Consider the following 20,924-nt stretch of genomic DNA (forward strand, 5'->3'; position numbering starts at 1 on the left):
TGCACACACACACACACACACACACACACACTGCACTCCACTGTACCTTTGTGTTATCGGCGCCTGCGTGGTGTAACTCCTGCATGGACAGCTTATGAGCCTCCCCGAGGAGCAGCAGCTGCTTGTTCAGGAAGCTCATCTGCTGCTGGGTGCTCTCACTGTTGCTCAGCTGAAGGACACATGAGACAAACAATGACGATGGAGGGCAAAACAGCAATTACACTACAAATCAAGCCTGTTAAAAGATACCTGGGAAGACATTAACAATAAAGCCTACAGCAGTCTGCATTAGTGGCTTTGCTGAACATTCATCAAGGGTCAATCTGGAGTAGAAACCAGCACCCAGCCCCTGACTTCACAGAATATTAAACCATTCAGTTAAATAATAATTCCATCAAAAAGGATCTTTAGTAAACTGCATGGATTATGTCTGGCTTGAAACGCTCATTTCCCTCGCTAACAGCCCCTTGTTTATCAGGATTTCAGTTCAGTCTGGGTCAGATGAGGGAAACAGACCTCAGACAAACCCCAGGAGGCAGAAAAACACCCAGACCCCCACGCTGCTGACCCAAAAATAGAGAGGGAGAGCCATCATCTCCAAGGCAACAGAGCCCTGGGACAGTCTGCAGTCTGCAGGGAGATGGCAGGACGAGGACGGGGGCGTGCGCTGTTGTGACTTCCAAATTCTGACCCAACTGTCCCCAAGCCAGTTTGTTTGTTTTTCTACGGCCCTCCGTTCATCTCAACGTTGGTTTAAATTGTGCACTAGACGAGCCTGGAGGGCTGCAAACAAACAATCCTGCTGATTTAACATGAAGCACTTAGCTGCCAGTGACAAAATGCTGTGTGAACAGTGTCCATATGCGTTTGTTAGCAGGGACGTGTTTATCTCCTTATCTGGAATTGAACACCTGCCCAGACATGTAAGATAAAAATGAAGGAGGCTTTAATCCTTCTTTTTGGCAGGACCTTCTGTTTAAGAGTCACACTGCTCAGGAATATCAGCTACAACTTCCCCCCATAGCTGATGATGTCCGTGACAAAAACAGCAATTTAATGTTAGTTAAGATGTATTACATGCTCATGATATCATGGTATGGTATGTGAAGAACTTATTTAACCTGATTTACTCCGAGCAATACCAGTATCACAGGATACCACTTTCAACACCACAGCAACAAAAAAAATCACACCTCCTCAATGCCCGGAACTGGCTAATTAAGTACTTTTTGATCCATCTGATCACATACAAACATTAGAAGATGTGATTTTTTAGCAAATAAGTTATACCCTAAATAAAATATCTTCAATTAATTTTCAATAAAATAATCCAGATATTCAGTGATTCTGCTTTCCATCGGTATTATCTTACTTGGGAAACTTTATGTGTGAGGAGTTTGAGTAGGGAAGAGAAGCTCACTGTCAAAAGTCTGCAGGTCAGGACAAAGAAAAATTTAAGGGACTAGGAAACAATGCTGCAGCCAAAACTAACACTAGCATGCATTTTAATACAACATTAAAGAGAATTCATATTTGCTGACTGTTGAATTAAACAGCTGTCGGTGTTGTCTGTGGTGGAGTGTAGAGTAAAATCTCACAGCATGAACACATAAGCACTACTCAAACAAAATCCTGCACCTTCCAGCACATTTATGAGGAGTTGCCGGTGTGTTCCTAAATTCTTCAAGGCATAACTGCTGTGAAACAATCAGAAAAGAACATCTTACTTCTCTATCACTACTTGTCACTAGTTGCAGTGCTCCTTCTATCTACTTGATTGACGTCTGCCACTCTTGCAGGACCTTCTGGGTTGAAAATTATTGTGTGTGTGTGTGTGTGTGTGGGTGTGTGTGTGTGTGTGTGTGGTGGTGGTGGTGGTGGTGGTGGTGGTGGTGGGGGGCAGTGGAAACATCAATTTCCAACCCATTTCATTCAAGAGACACAAAGTACGGTTTGTTTGGTGCTGACTGTAAGATAAATCTATAACATCTGAATGTAAATGCCAGTAGTATTTCTTGTTGTAGCTCACAAATTCATCTTTCTTGTAGCATTTGGAGGTCAGACTATTAGAAAAACTAAACACCTCAGTCTGAAACCAGAAAGTAGCTGTCAATGGAAGGTCTACTTTTTAATTTCAGTGGTCAGAAAGTAGTTAAAAGTCATAAAATAGTAGCCATAGACACTTTACTGTCAGAGCAGATAAATTGTAGCTCACTACATGAGTTCTATAAACTTTAATTATTTATTCCCATAAATAAATCAGTGCTGCACTACTGATCCAATCACAATTGCAATGTCAGGCTGTGCAATCACATAAAAATATAAAAGGCTGCAATTATTACTGTACTAAGTTGTACTTGAAGGTTTACAATATGCCTGCTGGAAGGCCTTTAAGTTTACATTAGTACCACTATTGCACTTTGTAGAGGTCCCATTACTTTAAAAAAAGAAAAAGTTGAAAGTAAGGGAAAGCAGTGCTTTAATAACTTCAGGTTTACATTTTTTATGCTTCTTAACATTTTTATGTCTTGATTTGAGAAATTCACACTTCAAAATTATGATTATTCTCTGATAACCAAGCAAGTGGACTCATGATACCATTAATAAATTATATCAGAACTGAAGTTAGAAAATTGCAATAGTGTTAAGAATAATCGCAACTGCACATTTTTACCACTAGACTAGATTGGCCTTGAATTCTCCCAGCATACAATAAAGAAATACTGGCCCATCTAAATGCATTAATCATGCATCTCAATAATGTACGAGAAAGTAGAAAAACTAGCTTGTTTGATGAATACATCAATTTAAGTTCTTCAAAATTTAAGACCTTTTGGTCTTGCATGTAAGACTTTTTAACACTTTTGAAATTTTCCCTAAATTGGTTTATTATTTTTTCACACACCGGGTATAAGCCAAGAAAAATTTCTTCTCTTATGGCCAAAATAATCAGAAGACTCCCTCTCCCACTGCCTGTTTTCATTCTATTTTCATCATTGACTCAAGATTATGTAAGCATGCAAGTGCACTGGACTTTAATAAGAGGTCCAGAACAGAAACACAGGAAGTAAAAATCTTTAAGACCTCATTGCATTTAACATTTTTCAACAACCAGGAATGCCAACTATTTTGATACTTTAATACTTCTGGATACCATGGACACAAAATAGTGAAACAAAGAAATAAGACATTACTTTCTGAATCTTCTACAATAGTAATGCTCTAAGTACTTCCACAGCTCAAAAAAATGTACAAAAAGGGGGTGGATTTTGGTTGAATGCAACCAAAGCTTGACTACATCCTTTCCGCATTGTGTCCCCGTTATGTTTAGTATCTTTCTAAGTTCAAGATTCTAATATTGTGATAACCCCATTAGGAACCTTCTGCTGTTTGATCATACTAATGTCCTAGCATTTATTTCCAGCCAGGTGATGATTTACATTTACTGTTCTGTCTCTTTCCACACAGGATTTCCAATTTCTGTGACTGAACTGATGAACTGCTGCCCTACCCTCTGAGCTAAACTGCCACCGATGTATGTTCCTTTACCTTAATAGTCATCTGGTTGAGAAGGTGACCTGTGTGGCAGACTTTGTTGTTGGCCCTCTGAAGCTCCGCCTCCATTTCATCCATCTTTTTCTGACACTCCTGCAGCTTACTCTGCAAACACAAACATGACAAGATTCAAAGGCTTGAAATCATATCTCATAGAGGCCATTACAGTTGATGGAAACATCTGTCCCATAACAGCTTAATTTTTGCAAAGATATCTGACATTTTACATGTGTGAAAGAATATAAATGTGTGTACCTGGAGCTCCTGGTTCTTGGTGTAGTAGTCGTCTCGCCCCTGCTGCAGCTGTCTGATCTGACTGTGCAGCCTGGTCACCACCGTCTCCCGGTCGTCCCACAGCTGCCTGTACCGCTGCTGCTCCACCTGCAGACTCTCCCTCAGAGATAAGATGTCCACACTCTGCAGATTCAGCTGATCCTTCTGCAATCACACATAAATAAACACACACAGGTGTACAAGTTAAGAACAAAATGTATGTAACTCTCTAAATATCATGAAGAAAAGTGTTTAAGGCATTTTGGCGCACTTTTTGGCACACAAGGGAAGGAAGCACACATACTTCAAAGATGGATGGCAATTTCATCACTCTTCTGCTGATTTCTGCATGAATGATCAAGTTTTTTATGTCTTTATTTATATTTTATTCCAGAAGACAAACAACCATCATGACCTCTTAGTAAGAACCACATGTTGATCTGTCCTGCCTTCACTCACAAACAGGCGGAGATAACCCTCACCTGACTGGCCAGCTAACAGTTATGAAATGTTAAAAATGCCTCAATAATGAGAGGATGTTTTCATTCGTTTTCTCCTCTTCCCTGCAATATAGGACGGCTACATAGATGATCTTTTACTTTGTGTTGATTTTGCGGAAAAAGTCAGATCTCATTGCTGCCTTGTCATGCACATGCGCAACAAGGCTTTACTACAAGAAACCTCATCCTTGTTTCTGTTAACTGTCAAAAGCGTCACTCACTCAATATTTGCCTTAGAAATTGCAAACAAAAGCAACAGGCAGTTATTCCTTTTGCCTTATTTTGACTGAATGATAAGAGGCATTAAAATAACTACATAGTCTTATTTACTTTTAAAGAACCTAGAGAGGTATGAGAATAAATTTAATTATCAATGAGTAACTCTGCATATCAACTCTGAGTGCCCTCATAACTCTGAGTGTTAATCAGCCATAAAGCATTTGCAAACTTGCCATGGCATTGTTCTGCTCCTCCAGTGCAGTGGCGTTGATGATGCGTCGGAGGAGGCGTCGGTTGCGGACGGCGTGCTGCTCCCTCTTGTAGCGCTCGTACAGCAGCTGGTTGTGCAGCAGGAGCAGCTGGCTGCGCAGCGTGTGAAGCTCGTCCAGTGGAGCGGAGCCTGGGGAGGCCACGGTAATCATAATGTAACTCACACAGTCACACACCTGACACATATTCACATTACTAATTATTCTCTAAAAATGGAGCACTGTAAGAAACGCAGACGAGGGGATGAGGGTAAACTCTGTGACCAAAATAGGTTAAAAAATAGAGAAATTTATATTAAGCAATGAAAAATCAATGAACTATGCAAGCTTATAATCACTATTATACAGGTTACAGTCATAACACTTTTATTCCTGTGTAATGTGGATGTTATGAAAGCATACAAGGGCCACACTAAAAAAATAAAAAAAATTACAAGGAAAATTACCAGTTTCGTCAAACATTTGTGACATACTAAAGTTGTAAATTTAAAAGAAACAGAACTCAAAAACACTTGGAGGATGATAAAGGATAACTTCTTTTTTAATTAAAAAATTCATAATATCCAGTACATTCAGAAAGTATTCAGAGCCCCTTCACTTTTTCAATTTTGTTATGTTGCTACCTCATGTTACAGTTGAAAAAACAGAATTTTATAAATTTTTGCAAATGCAGTAAAAACAGAAAACTGAAATGTGACAATTAATCAGACCCTTTGCAACAACACTTAAATTTAGCTCAGGTTCCTCCCATTTCACAGGATCATTGCTGAGACTCCTTGACTGGAGTCCACCTGTGATAAATCAAATGGACATGATTTGGAAAGGCACACACCTCTGTATGGAAGGCGTCACAGCTGACAATGTGTATCAGAGCAAAAACCAAGCCATGAGGTCAAAGGAACTGCCTGCAGACCTCAGAGACAGGATTGTTGCAAGGCACAGATCTGTGGAAGGCTACAAAAACATTTCTTCTGCACTGACAGTTCCCAAGGCCACATTGGTCTCCTTAATTCTCAAATGGAAGAAGTTTGGCACAACCGGGATTCTTCAAAGAGCTGGTTGTCCGGCCAAATTGAAAAATCAGGGGAGAAGGGTTTTTAGTGAGGGAGTACCAAGAACTAGATGGTCACTTTGACTGAGCTCCAGAGATCCTGGGACAAAATTCCAGAAGGACAACCATCACCGCGGCCCTCCACCAATTAGGGCTCAATGGCAGAGTAACTTGATGGAAGCCTCTCCTCAGTGCAAAACACATGAACACTTGCTTGGAGTTCACAAAAAAGCACCTGAAGGACTCCCAGTCTGTGAAAACCAAGATTCTCTAGTATGATGAAACCAAGACTGAACTGTTTGGCCTCAATTGTAGACATTATGTCTGGAGGACACCGGGAACCACTCATCATCTGCCCAATATCATCCCTGCAGTGAAACATGGTGGTGGCAGCATCATGCTGTGAGGGTGTTTTTCAGAAGCAGTGACTGGGAGACTGGTCAGGGTTGAGGGAAAGCTTAATGGGGCAAAGTACAGAGGTATCTACAAAGAAGACCTGTTCCACAGCATTAGGACCACAGACTGGATTGAAGGTTCACCTTCCACCTTCCATTGGCTTCCTCAGTGGCTCTTAGCACACAGCCAAGACAACACAGGAGTGGCTAAGGGACAACTCTATGAATGTCCTAGAGTGGCCATCTCTGGAGAGACCAGAAAATGGCTGTCCACAAGTCCCCATCTCACCTGACTGAGCTTGAGAGGATTTGCAAAGAAAAATGGCAGAAAAATCCCCCAAGCCAGGTGTGCAAAACTTGTTGCCTCATGTTTAATAATACTCGAGCTTCCAAAAGTGCTTCAACCATGTGCTGACTAGACATTTCAGTTTTTAATTTTGTAATAAATTTGCAAACATTTATAGGATTACGTTTTCCCTTTGTCATGATGGGGAACTACCTGTAGATAAGTGAGATAAAAAATGAATTTTAACAATTGCATCATCAGGGTGCAACATAACAAAATTTTAGAAAAAGTGAAGGGGGTCTAAATATTTTTAATGCATGGTATATCATAGAAAATAATTATCTTGCAATGTCAGGTTTTTTCCAATACAAAAACACACATGAACAAAATTCAAAACCAACCCGCCCTCTGGAAACCACGGGCACACAATAAAGATATTCTGAAAAATGGAGTGCTTTTAAAATGCTGTTATTTGCCAAAATAACTGTGGATACAAAGCTTCACTGTCAGCATGAACAAAGAAGAAAGAAAGCATCAAGAGAAAAATCCTCCTGAGAATTTGATCCAAGTTTTAAACAGTCTTTAGAGAGTTTCCGTCAGAAAGCCCCAGGCTCTGAGTAGGGTTTTGTTTTAGATGTGATCGAAAGTACCTGACTCCTATCAGCTGATCAGGGCAGATGATTAAATTCCAGAGTTGTAATTACAAAGTTGGCAGAGTTTTTACAAAAACACACCATAGTTGTATCTTGTTGTGTGCTGCAGCTAGAGAAAATTAGATTCCTGCCATGGCTGACTGGAGGTTAAAAAAAGAAGGAGAAATCTCTAAATGGCCAACTCCTGAATTTCTGAGCTGATCAGGTTCTGCGTGACTGTGGGAACTGTGTGAGTTTGTGTGCTGTGTGTGTTTGATAAACCTCAGTTGAACAAATTCCCTGTCTGGCTGGGTTTTAACATGATGTTCACGTCTCAGAGCTCGTGACAAATCACTAGTCATGCTTAAATAATGCTCCATCTGGAGCCTTTATAAGAGCTTCTTTTATCAGTGTGTGTGTGAGTGTGTTACCTCCAAAGTGCGTCCAGTCAGCTGACTTACTTGGCAAAGGTAATCTGTGAAGGGAAAGAATGAAAAAGCATGTTAGAAAAAGGTGGATGTTTCTATGTTTAGCTGTTCTCATATAATGAATGCCAGAAGGTTGATCAGTATTATTTATAATCGGAAAAACGTGCACAACAGCAATAGCAATCTAGATACTGTATGCATTTCAAAAAACCAAAATCTAAGATATGAAATATGGAAGAGAGTTCAAAATACTGTTTACTAATCTGAGTATTGCCTACTGCTAATACTAAATAAGGGATGTAGCCTTCATGTTTATACATTAGTTTGTCAAAGTTTAAATGCTTTGTCCTTCATGGCATAGTTTCAACAAGGTGTTGGAAACACCTCCAATTTTGGTCCATATTGTTGGTTGCACATCCAAAAGGTGCTCTGTTGGACTGGGATCTGGTGACTGTTGAGGTCAGTGGAGTACAGTGAACTCATTGTAATGTGCAAGAAACCAGTTTGAGATGATCTGAGCTGGAAGTAGCCATCAGAAGATGGTTTTACTGTGGTCATAAAGGGATGGACATGGTCAGTAACAATACTCAGCTAGGCGTTCAAATGATGCTCAAGGGACCCAAAGTGTGCCAAGAAAATATCCTCTCTACCACTGCACGACCACCAGCCTGAATTGTTGATACATGACAGGATGGATCCATGCTTTCATGTTGTTTACGCCAAATTCTGATCCTACCATCTGAATGTCTCAGCTAAAATCATCAGACATTTGCAACATTTGTCCAAACTTCTACTTTAGGATTTTGGTGAGCCTGTGTGAAGTGTAGCCTCAGTTTCCTGTTCTTAGCTGACAGGAGTGGGGCCCAGTGTGTTCTTCTGCTGCTGTAGCTCATCTGCTTCAAGGTTCCTAATGTTGTACATTCAGAGATGGTATTCTGCATATCTTTGTTGTAACGAGTGGTCATTTGAGTTACTGTTGCCTTTCTATCATCTTGAACCGTCTGCCCATTCTTCTCTGACATCAACAAGGCATTTTTGTTCCACACAACTGCTGCTCTCTGTATATTTTCCCTTTTTTGGACCATTCTCTGTAAACCCTAAAGATGTTTGTGAAATACTCTGAAATACTCAGACCAGCCTATCTGACATCAGCAGTGTTGATTTCGTAGACTAAAACTATGACTAAAAATATTTGTCAACAGCCTTTTTTTCCCCATAACAAAAACTAGACTAAAACTAACAAAAATAGATCCGTGATGACTAAAACTGACTAAAAGTAAGTTTAGTTTTCACCAAGACAACTAAAACTAGACTCAAATGTAATGTAGTTTTCGTCGGACATTGAAAATCTGTGATATTTCTCTACTGGGGGTAAATCTGTCAAAAAACAATGCAGCTGTGTCTCTTCTGCCTCTCAGCTGTAGAAAGCAGAGGCCCCAGGTTTAGCAGGGTGCATAGAACACACTACAAGGATTTGATACCAGATTTTAGCAAGAAATTAAATGCTTGGACTAAAAGTAAAGACTAAAATGTGAGGACTTTTCATAGACTAAAACTAGACTAAAATGTTTTGAGTTAGCATTGACTAAAACTAGACGAAAACTAAAAAGGATAGAAATGACTAAAATGTGACTAAAACTAAAATGCATTTAATTGAAAGACTAAGACTAGAATTAAAAATAGCTGTCAAAATTAACACTGCTGTAGAAAGCAGGGACCCCAGGTCTGGCAGAGTGCATAGAACACACTACCATGACTTGGTACCAGATTTAGGCAAGAAAAATACATGCTTGGACTAAAAGTAAAGACTAAAATGTGATGACTTTTTATGGACTAAAACTAGACTAAAACTAAAAAGGTTAGAAATTTCTAAAATGTGACTAAAACTAAAAGACATTTCATCTGAAGACTATGACTAAAATTAAAAATAGCTGCCAAAATTAACACTGGACACCAACAACCAATTCAAAGTCCCCTAAATCCCTTTTCTTCTCCATTCTATTGCTCAGTTTGAACTTGACAAGTCATCTTGACCATGTCCTACATGCCTTAATGCATTGAGTTTATCGGCTGTTTAGCTATTTCAGTTAACAAGCAATTAAACAGGTGTACCTAATAAAGTAGCCAGTGAATATCACTGTATATTTAGATGAGATATAGGGTTAAACATGATTGTTTCTAACAACATAGTTTAAATTCAAGTTGATTTGAAAAAGGAAAGTGGTTAATTATCTCAGGCTAATAAACTAATGCTGCAGTTATTTCCAAAAAAGTATCTTTCATTGAGAAATAAGGTTTTATAAAATGTTGTACTGTGGATCTATATTGTCAAATTGTCTCCTCTAAAGTAATGAAGAACTAAATAAAACAATTTTTCAACAATGAAAATAGTAACAGTCCCTGGCCTAAATGAGGAAGTTAGCAATCAAACAAAACTCAAACAAGTAACAACCGTTAAAGAAAAATCTGTGACATCATCATCAGTCCTGCGTTCACAATTGCTGCATCATTAACTTAAACTTCAGACCTTAAAACCCACTTTAAAGTTTGAAACAATCAAAGGGATAAACTTCAGTCTTTAGAACACATTTTAAAGAATGAGAATGAATAAGCTGCTATCTGCTAACATGATATCATGTCGATAATATCTAGCACCCCTATAACCCCATAAAGACATTAACTTCTCATCTTTGGTGAGTTTTCCTGAATATTTCCTGCTGTTACGCTCAAAACACTGTGAGGAGTTTTGAGCATAGCATAATGGGGTTAAAGGCCCCCACAGTTCTGTGGTAACTTTGTCTGTGGTTCTGTGGTTTGAGGCATTTCAACATTGACATCACTTTTGAGAGATTGCAAAGCTACATCCACTTCTTAAATACTGCATGAGCTGTAGCCAAGTTCACCAACGTTTCATTTATGTTAGCCAGAACTCAGTATTGCCCCGCTACATCAACAGAGCAAAGCTCGCTCCCTCTGCTTCTAGTGTTTAAAGTAATTTGTTAAAACCAAACTTTGGGGTCTTTTCTGTGTGTTACTGGCTTGACTAAGACAGTACAATCTGAGGCTGGCGGCTGACTAAAATGAGTGAAGCCAGAATGTTTTGTGTCCAGAGCTGACTTTGCAACACTGTCTCTGCTGTTGTGTTGTTGGCTCTGAAGACCAGTGCTGTGTGTGTATATGTGTGAGTGTGTGTCCTTTTGGAGAAAGTAGCAGATCCTGAACAATATCATACTTGTTCTCGAGTGGGTGTTTCCTTTGGCTGCAGTAACAGCCTGAAAACAACCCAGGCAAGCTCTGCACAGTGGTCAGGACGTCCAAACACTCCTGAGTTTCTCCAGCATGACAGAAAAGAGTTTCTGACACACTGACGGAACAGCAGGTCTACCTCAAGTGAACCGCACAATCCTCTAAATCTGTTCAGTTATTATCAAAAAAACAAGAGTGCTAATTTAACATTAAGAGTGCTTTTAATAAAACAGGGTTTAGAAAAAAAATCAGGTGCGCTAAGTTCATAGAAACCACTGTGATATAACGTTGTTGGTAAAGTCAGGTGAAGCAGGCTGCTTTAAAATCATCTGAAAAACTAGGTATGATCAAACTAGGGCTGCCCATGGTGCCAAAATTTTATTCTTTGATACAATTCTTGTGGAAACTTGATTGATTTGATACTCTTAACAAAAATACTAGTCTGAAGTACCCTAGGTCTAGGTTCCCAAACTTTTCAGTCTACAACCCCAAAAATAAAGGCTTTCCTGCTTGTTCCAACTGACTTTATGAGCAAACTAAGCAGACCTACATGCTCGATGACCAAAAATCCCCTTCTCCTCTCTCCCAGAGCTGCTGTTAAATGTTTATAGTCAGCTGTGTGCTGAGATGGTTTGACTCAGAATCATATGAAAGTAGTGCTCCACTGCAGCCGACAGATCTGCTAAATGAGTGTCTAAATAGATGTCTCTGAAGTCTCAAGCCCACAGTTGTTAAACAAAGCCTAAATTCTTGCATGACTGCAAAAATGATGCACACAGTTTTAAAGTTTAGCAAGTCGGACGCTCATAATGCAGAAAAATGCTTTTGATTTTACAACGTCCTCAAGGGAAGGACAGCAAACGTTTGCATGGCCGAATACGGGACAAAGTGGTAGAAAAACAAGGTTTACAATGAGCAAGAGTTTGGGTCATATTCACCAACTCTCTCTCATCATAGCCTATAACTTGAATACTACAAATCTTGATTATGGCATTATACCTTATTAAATAATGCTGCTTGTTAAAAAGAGTGGCAGGTAAAACATTTTTGTGGCTGTCACATTTTTTAATCCACTAGCCACAGTGGCAGGTAGGAGAAAAGTTAAATCCCAACCCTGCTTCACATATCAACATCCTCTCTGATAATAGTTTTTGTTAACCTGACACGCCAGATGGATTTGTTTTACACATCCATCTGGGAAAGCTTTAATAGGAAACATTTGAGAAAAGGCAGAGGCTTTGAAAAATCCTCTGAGTATGATTGGGTGAATGTTCTGTCTGTCACATCTCTACGGGCCAATCAGAGCAACAAAGCACACAACATAGCCGTTAGTAAGCTGCACATGCACAGCTACTGAGGAATAACGCGAAACATGGTGACCATAAACATGTAAGTACTCGACGTTTGTCGTTTTTGAAAAGAAAACAACTCACTACTGTTCTTTGTAGTTCTTTTAACAAAGAAATGTCGTCAAGTTCTGATAAAACTGGCGCTTTAGCAGCATCCACGCTAATCTCTTCCTCCATAATTGCACCAGCTCTTGCTGCTGCTTGTTTACGTACGACTCTGCTGTGCCTGAAAGTCCCTCATAGCTGATTGGTCCTGTCACTTTCTAACTGGGCCCAAACGGTTCAGATGGGGGCCTTGCAAGATGGATTCGCCAGTGAAAAACAAGGAAACGGGCATATCCATCTGCTTTGCAAGGTTAAGTTTTTGTGTTTTATTTCTCAAACTACCTCTTAGAAGGGAGGAAAAACTGAGGAGGAGGAGAGAAAAAGGAGACAAAATTGTATTTAATTCTCTGAGACCAACGTCATATATACAAGGGGAGACACAGGTAACAGAAAGTTAAATTACTTTTGAACCGTAAGTTGTAGCCACTTACTTTTTTCCCTTTGGAAGCCCTACCTTTTCCCATTCTAATGATGCTATCCATGCCTTCATAACCCTTACAGAAGCTTTTCTAGCAGTCCTGGAACTGGGTTACTTTCCAGTGTATTTACAGATTAAATCCATACCACCATTTTTTATTTTATTTCTAAGATTGTTCCTGCTGCTACCCACTATTGCTGTCTACAATGATGTCTGTTTGTATCCTACAATACATTTTGACTAGGTCAGTTTTAATTTGTGTTTACTTTTTTCTTTTCTAGTGACATTACTGCAGCACATATAATCATAAAGCCCAGGTTGTCCTGAAAAAAATGTGTTTAGAGCTCAACTGTGCAACAGAGGGTTTATGTTTCACAAGTTTTTAAAGACAAATGTCCAGATGAGACAAAATGGTAAAAAAATAGCTTCGGGCTCAGAGGGTTAGTCATCTGCCCTAATGTAACGTATCTTACCTGTGAAGTATGGAAAAAATGCTGCAGTTAAAATCACTTCCAGCTCCCCCGTAGCTGTTCTTTATGTTTTTAGGCTATTATTAAGAATAGTATTTTGTAAAAGGATTGAATGGAACACTTGAAGTGTGGTGAAGTGCTTGGTCCGACATGACTCTTGCATTATGTGATTTTTTTAAAACACCTGGTGGCAGTCAAAATCCCCCCCAGAGGGAACAAGTTTCTATGCCTGACTCCAAAGATCCGAAAGCAGACCGTAACAATGCTATTCAGGATTTCTGCAGAGGAGAGAGAGCAGTGTACCCTGTTTCCTTAAAATGTTTTCCCCAAATGGGGCTTAAAGTAGTTTCTTCTTAAAGAATCAATCTTGCAATAACAGAAAGTAAGACAACCTTGGAGAAAGTCGACACGCAGATTTGAGGCTTACCTCTTGAGCACTTTATCATGGGCGTCGCTCCCCTGCTGAACAAGGCGATCCAGCACCTCCAGTGGCGAAGCAGACACCACTCCTTCCTCCTCCCCATCCTCCAGCCCCTCCTCCCACTGTGACAGCCTCTCCATCGCTGCCTTGTGCACCGCCTCCGACGTCTTCTGTCCCACAAAAAGCGAGGCGGCCCGGGGCAGAGCCAGGTCGAAAAAAGACTCATAGGGCACGGGGGCTGGGGTCTTGCTGCAAGGGCTGGGGGAGAACATCCCAAACTTCCCCACCTCATCTTCTGGGGCTGAAGGGCTCCTGTGTAGGTGGTGATCGATGGGGGTGAAACCTGACTGAAAGGACCATGACTGTTCAAGACCGAGGGCTGAGCTCCTGCTGTCTCCTCCTGTTCCTCCTCCTCCTCCTCGCTCACTCCCGACGCCGCTGGTACTCGCAGTGCTCTCTGCTTTGTCTGGTGTAGCTTCCACATGGTGGGCGTTTTGGACAGGACCTCCAGACTGGTTGTTGGAGAGGATCTTGTCTTGAGCCTGACAGCCGGTCAGAGTCTCAGTGGTGTGATAGAATGGGGAGTCAAACCCCCTCAGGCCCGACAGCTCCTGCTTATCCTCAGTGATCTTCAGCAGCTCCTCTGTGATGGCAGCTGCAGCAGAAACAACATATGGAGGATCAAGTTAAACCTGAGTGTTTGTTCTGAATGTCAATGTCTGCTCTTAAATATTTCTTCATTCACGGCAGGTACCAAATACCTACTATAGACGTCAGAAAAACAAAGGTTTGGGCTTTGTGTTTTCCCCAAACGGGGAGGGAAATGTTTAAGTGTAAGCAGCTAGCTTTAGCAGCAGGGCTGCTGCCATTTGGTAGGTGCTTTTATCAAAGTGGTTCTGAGTACTGTAGGTGCATTTTATTTTTAGTTCAAGAGGCTCAAGTGGGATTCAAACCAAAAACAGTGCAGCTAGAGGGACACAAAGGGATATGAACAGGGGTGTGTTCGCAGCCTGGATATTTAGTCACAGTCTGGAGGCTTAGACTACTTTAGCTTAACAGGAAATTAATTCACTTATTAAGGAATGCAATTAGAATTTTAAAAATGTATGGGTTACACAAAAAATTTTGCAATAACCAATGATGATGAAAAACATTTGAAATAATCTTTAATGACAGGAAACTGTATAATCCAAGGAATCTTATGGAGATTCATTTGAATACAAATTTGTAAACTTTAAAAGTTCTTATGCCTCTGCACTATATTAGCTCTGTAAATCTATAGATGTAGCTTCACACAATTTCAAATGTGTTATTTAGATATAATGATGTTGACTGGACGGTCACGCCAAAGTACATATTACACAACACAGCTCTGCCATTCTGTAGTCATGGCAGGTGAGCTTGTTTCACCTTTCTCTCTTCTTGTCATTCAATGATGATTTGCAAAATGCTTTCAGATGCGCTACGACCACCCTCTGGTGGTGTTAGCATATCTTAACCAGGTGCTGGTAAAAGAAAAAATAGAAATAGAAAAAATATGTATAACAGTTAACTCATTTTGAAGCTCCAAAGTATGTCAAGATATTATTGGGTTAAATAACTTATTCGTGCCACTTTTTAACCGCTTTTCATCACTGATCCATCGACCCGCTTTTGTCAAACTGGACCCATTTTGCCTCTTTTAACCGATTTTTGCCAATAGTCCTCCATCTTTGCCACCTTTAAGCTTAGTTTCAAAAGCAGTTTCACTCAAACTAGCTGGGATCATGATAAAACCCTTATGAATGGTTCATACCAAGGTCTTTTGCTATCAACACCTGTGGATGGGGCTATCGTCTTTGGCTTTAAACAATGAAAACAATTCAAATTTATGTGTCTTTCTGACATTAATTGGTAACTTTTTTCCGTGTGGGTCTTGGGGGGGGGCACAGCTCTTCTTAGATATGTAAAGGGGGGGAGGGGTCAATGGAAATAAACACTGCTCTAGAGGTCCATTTCACCCCTCATTACCACTTTTCACCCATTTTTGACATGTTTCACCCATTTTTACAACTTCTGAACAGATTTTCACCACTTTCTGCCCATTTTTGACCCCTTGTTGCCCTTCCTAATGCATTTGAACACTTTCATCCCATTGGTGCCACTTTTGATCCCTTTCCATCACTGATCCATCCACCTATTGTTGCCACATTTGACCCATTTCGCCTCTTTTAACCATTTTTTGTCAGCAGTCATCATTTTTGCCACTTTTAAGCTTTCTTTGCTCTAGCTTAATTCCTTATCACTACTTTAGTGGCCCATTCTTGGCACTTTACACCCATTTTTACAACTTTTTAACAACTTTTCCCATCCATTTTGAACATTTTTTTGCCACTTTAAACCAATTTTTACTACTCTCACCCTACCATTTTTGCCAATTATCTCTTTTTGCTTCCTTTTGCAATTACTCAATTATTTTCCTTGGAAGTAATTTCAGATCCTTCTACTTAATTCTCTGGCACCCTGATGTTGGAGATCATTTTGGCTTAGCTATGAAGTCTGACACTGCCTTCCAAATGGTTTAGTCAATGTGCCCATCCACATTATAAATACTACCAAATAAAGGTAATTCTGTTTTAAGAAAAGCGGTTTACAATGTGGAAAAAAAATCATTTTACGACAGCATTAATAAATAAAATTCATTTTTGTTTCTTTGATAAGCGTGGTTATTATTCAAATTGATAGTAGATCAAATATGGTTTTCACAGGTTAAGTTTACAATGGACCATGATTTGCAGACCTCAGGAATCTCTCCCCTTTATCCCAATTTATAGGTGGTCTTAGATGGTGATCATGCACAGATTTTTTAAAAAGTCAAAAATTCTTAGCTGGTTGTAAATACACCAGGGTGGCCTGGCCAGCAATTGTCTGGAAAACATTTGAAACCTTATGGTTCAGTATTTCAGGCCAAAAACAATAAAATTCTGAATTACTCCAAGAGAATCTCATTCCTGATAACGCCTTTAAACAAGTCTTAAAGATGTGTATGCCTTTAGCTCTTTTACATTGATGCAGAAATGATTATTCATTTCCTTCCTTTTAATTTGTTTAATCAATTTGATGATCATGTTTTGTATTTTTACACTTGATCTAAATAACTTCAGTCATCAATATACAGTATTTTTTATAATGGTAAATTTCTACTGGAGCAGGTACACGCTTTGTATCATTCCAGAGAATTTATTTTCTCTCTGACATCATATTTTATATTTTTGGTGGCTTATTTTTCATGGACAAGATGCCCATAACGTGACCTTTGTTTTTTCACACTGATGTGGTTCTACGGAGTGTAACGGTCAGACACTCACCTTCCTCCCTCTCTTTCTCTGTTCTCAGCTGAAGCTCCAGCTCCTGCTTCTTCATAAAGACCGACAGCTCTGTCAGAGTCATGGAGATGTTCTCTGCAGCTCCTGTATCTGAGGAGAAAATGTATAGATCATATTAGCAGAGACATCTCCAAAGAGCCATCAGAAATTTAAATAGAGCTCTGATATGCCAGGACAAAATTAAGTGTAATGATCTTTTCTGTCGAGTTAATGTTGATCGATCCCACTTGGCCTCTTTAAGACTGACCTCTGTTTGTAGCTGCCTCAGCACTCTTCTCTGCATCTTTCACAGGCTCCTGTCTCACCAGTGCAGGCTTGTTGCTTTCTCCATGTCGACGATCCTGGAACATCACACAGAAAATACTTCCATTATATTCACTTCAGAAAACTAATCAGTGTTCTGCTCATGCTATTTCAGCATTAGAGCATTGTAAAACATTGTGCAAAGAAAAAGGAAATGCAGGACAGACTGCAATAAAGTCTTTTCCTTAAGCTGCTTACCTTCAAGTGTTTTAACAAAGAAATACAACTACTTAATTCCAGATTCTAGAGAATATCTCTCTGTCTGTTCCTAATCAAGCACCATGCTAGGGCAAAGTTCCTGAGGAACTACACTATCAAAACTTCAGAAACTCACAATAATGTGGTGATGAATAACTGCAATTGGCCTTCTGCTATTTTTTTCATTCTGGGGAAAATAGCTATGAAAGTCTAAGGATTCATGAGTTTTGCAATGAAAAGTGCAAACAGGAAACTGTCCATTTCAAACTCTCTGACAGAGAAACATGTAGAGTAAGAGATCCTTTATTGTATGGTAGAAAAAAGCACCTTTCTTGGTGGACTGGACTGGACTGTGTTGGCTGGTAAGGAGATAATGGGGAAGTCGTCTGAGAGAGTGGGGGGTGGGGAGGAGGTGGCTGGAGTGCTGGAGGCAGGCGTTCCTTTCCCTCCTAGTCACGTCAAAACAATCAGACAAAATAATGACAGTGAGTTAAGAGTCTAATCCAAGCATGGTTACATATAGAAATGCTCAGTGGGTATTACTTGTGCCTTATGGATAATTTTTCTAAACTGCATTTGTAAAAATAATAATAACTTTATCTTGGTTTGGTGCACACACAAGGCAAAACCGATGCCACAGATATATCAATCTTCCTGTCATGGTGGGGAATAAATAAAAATTAGTGAAAACAAGTGTTTTAATCCATGACTCGCTTGTAGTTAATGATGATTCAAAGAAACAAGCTGCAGCTCTGATAATGGTCAAAGTTACAGCTTTAAACACTGTATGCCATGCTAACTGTAGCTCCACTTAACCTCAGTTAATTATACGGTAAAGACAATTTATTTCCAACAGGTTGTTCACAATAAAAGTCTCCAGTTGTTATGTTGTTTGAATACTTTAATTGTGAAAGATCTGTATCAGAAAATAGGGTGTTTCAGTCGCAACTCAACAGAAGAAAACTAAATTTTAAACAGATGTAGTATCAACTGAGCTCTGAACATAACTCTGTTGTGTTCACCAGTGTCAGAATTGTTGAGTACCACTTCACAAGCTAGTTTTAGGGGGAGTGGATGGTTGTAGCATTTGACTACGTGTTAAAATAAGCATTTCCTTTTTAATTCCCAACACCGTGATATAATACCATTACTTTAAAAAGTGGGGGAAGAACAATATGATTGAATCACCACCTCTGGAGTATAGATGTACTTGTGTAAACTTTAACCTGATGTGCAGTGGAAGCGGCTGGGAAGGTGTGAGGCACTGTGGGAGATCTCTAAGTTGGGCGACATGCCCCTGGAGGAAGGGGGCGTGGCCATGCCACACAACGAGGAGGGGCTCCACAGAGGGTCCTTCCCCCCGCAGGAAGAATTGAGTTCACAGGTGGAGTTCTGCAAAAAGAAGAGACAAAAAGAGAAAATGACATAAGAAACAACTCAATATACAAAAATCATAGCTGGAAATATAGTTTGCTCAGTTTGTACCACTTCATAGACTCTTAATTTCTTTCATTCTGTTACTCAAAGTTACTCTGATGACCACTCAACAGTCATAGAGTTATTCTGATGAGCATTCAACAGTCATGGAGTTACTCTGATGACCACTCAACAGTCAAAAAGCAACTCTAATGACTATTCAGCAGTCACAAAGTGACTCTAATGACCATTCAACAGTCAGAGTTACTCTAATGACCATTCAATTGTCACAGAGTTACTCTGATGACCACTCAACAGTCACAGAGTTACTGTGATGATCATTTAAGAGTCATAAACTGTTGAGCACCTTAGTCCTGCTGAATGTTAAATATCCTGCAAGGTCACTTATTGCTTTACCTCATTTCATATGAGCATTTGCACTTATCAACTATCTTAAATCATTTCCTCTACCTTGTATTAATCTGGCCACATCCTTGCACATTTCAAACTTCTGATCATGCTGCATCAGCATTCTTGCATCCTTTGCACATCTTGCAACCATACTATCAATGTATCTATGGATGTGTTTAAACCAGAAAAATTACCTAACAAGAACTTCTACATATTTAAATCTTTTTATTCATTTTTTTGTATTTAGTGTTTAATTCCTGCACATTGAGAGCAAAGCTAACAGGAGTCAAATTCCTTGTTGTGTAAGCATACATGGCATACATAAAGTTGATTCTGAAATTACAGCTGTGTACTTTAACAGTGAGTCAAAAACAGGGGCAAACTGTATATCATTTTAAAGGAACTAAAGCCAGTAAATAATATGTATTGCTTTGGGATCATGATGCTGCACATTAATTCTTTAAGTATTATAAATTAGTTTTTTATATTGTTATAAAATCACACCTAAAAAGAAGAAGAGGTTTAAACCATGCTGGAATTCTGACAGAATTGAGTTATTCATTTAATAATGTCTCACCTATTTAACAACAAATCTGCAAGCCGATTTCAGATTTTTTGTCTGTATGGGTCAAAGGGAGTTTAAAGCAGGGACAAATCCTCAGACAGACCCCTGGGAGCAGAAAAACACTCAAACCCCTCCCCAGAGTGGCTGGCTTAGCAATAGGAGGGGAGATATGACATTTCCATGGCAACAAGCCCTAGGGAGTGTCTAAAGAGAGGTGGCAGGACGGTGACATGGACAGGGGGCATATCCTGTTATTCCTGAAGCCCGGGTCTACTATCTGCCAGTGTGTAGACTCTGATGACCCAGAAACCATCTGTCCACTTGTATTGAGTGACTTTTACAAGAACAATTTATTTAGATTAGAATATTTGGTATATACAGCATAAACACAGCTGCCTGTACAAGAGATAGCAGCAAAAAGAGAAGTTTAACAATACTGCTCTGCCGCTTCCCTCTGATCAGCTGCTACAAACACACTGACAGTGTTTTGACACAGTTATTAATGATCTTACCTGCCGTCTGGAGGTCTGTGGGCTGCGGTGGGAGGATTGTGTCCCTGAGAAGGGGGGCAAGGACAGGGGCGGGGGAAGTGGCTGCCTTGGAGTGGAGAATGGGGTCGAAGAAGAGCTTCCTGTTATCAAGAAGACAAATGGCCTGATCAATGTTTAGAGGATGCACACAACAATCTGGAATCACGATATTTATCTGTTTGGTGTTTGTCCTTCAAAACAGAAAAAGGTGTTTGACATAAAAGTCCCAATAAAAAAATATGGCTGTACCCCCGCTATTAATAACAATTATTTCTCTGTCAATAACATATCATCTCATCTCATTTCACGTAGATCTTTGAATATTTTATTGGTTTAGACATGAGCAGGTTACAAATAGGAAATTGCCAAGGTGTTGCAGAAAACATCTTGTCTTCATATGTGTTGTTTAACACCAAAATTTAATTCACCTTCATAAACTATCAATAAATCTTTTATACACAAAAATTCTGTCTAAATATTTTGTAGAGTACATAACAGTATTTTTTAATTTATTTGTTA

The 20,924-nt window shown here is 39.6% G+C and overlaps 1 protein-coding gene across 1 annotated transcript in view; it reads right to left on the reverse strand.

The window, feature by feature from the left end:
* Nucleotides 1-20,924, reverse strand: part of tsc1b (TSC complex subunit 1b) — a 44,666-nt gene that overhangs the window by 7,805 nt on the left and 15,937 nt on the right. Inside the window, exons 9-19 of the mRNA XM_041810653.1 lie at nt 20,388-20,506; nt 18,710-18,875; nt 17,811-17,932; nt 17,230-17,323; nt 16,965-17,072; nt 13,624-14,272; nt 7,612-7,655; nt 4,781-4,947; nt 3,811-3,993; nt 3,550-3,660; nt 47-169 (exon numbers count right to left, since the gene is read on the reverse strand). Coding sequence (XP_041666587.1) covers nt 47-169; nt 3,550-3,660; nt 3,811-3,993; nt 4,781-4,947; nt 7,612-7,655; nt 13,624-14,272; nt 16,965-17,072; nt 17,230-17,323; nt 17,811-17,932; nt 18,710-18,875; nt 20,388-20,506 — 1,886 coding nt within the window. The remainder of the gene's footprint in view (nt 1-46; nt 170-3,549; nt 3,661-3,810; nt 3,994-4,780; nt 4,948-7,611; nt 7,656-13,623; nt 14,273-16,964; nt 17,073-17,229; nt 17,324-17,810; nt 17,933-18,709; nt 18,876-20,387; nt 20,507-20,924) is intronic.

The sequence above is a fragment of the Cheilinus undulatus genome, linkage group 17 (genome assembly GCF_018320785.1).
Source record: "Cheilinus undulatus linkage group 17, ASM1832078v1, whole genome shotgun sequence".
Lineage (NCBI taxonomy): Eukaryota > Metazoa > Chordata > Actinopteri > Labriformes > Labridae > Cheilinus > Cheilinus undulatus.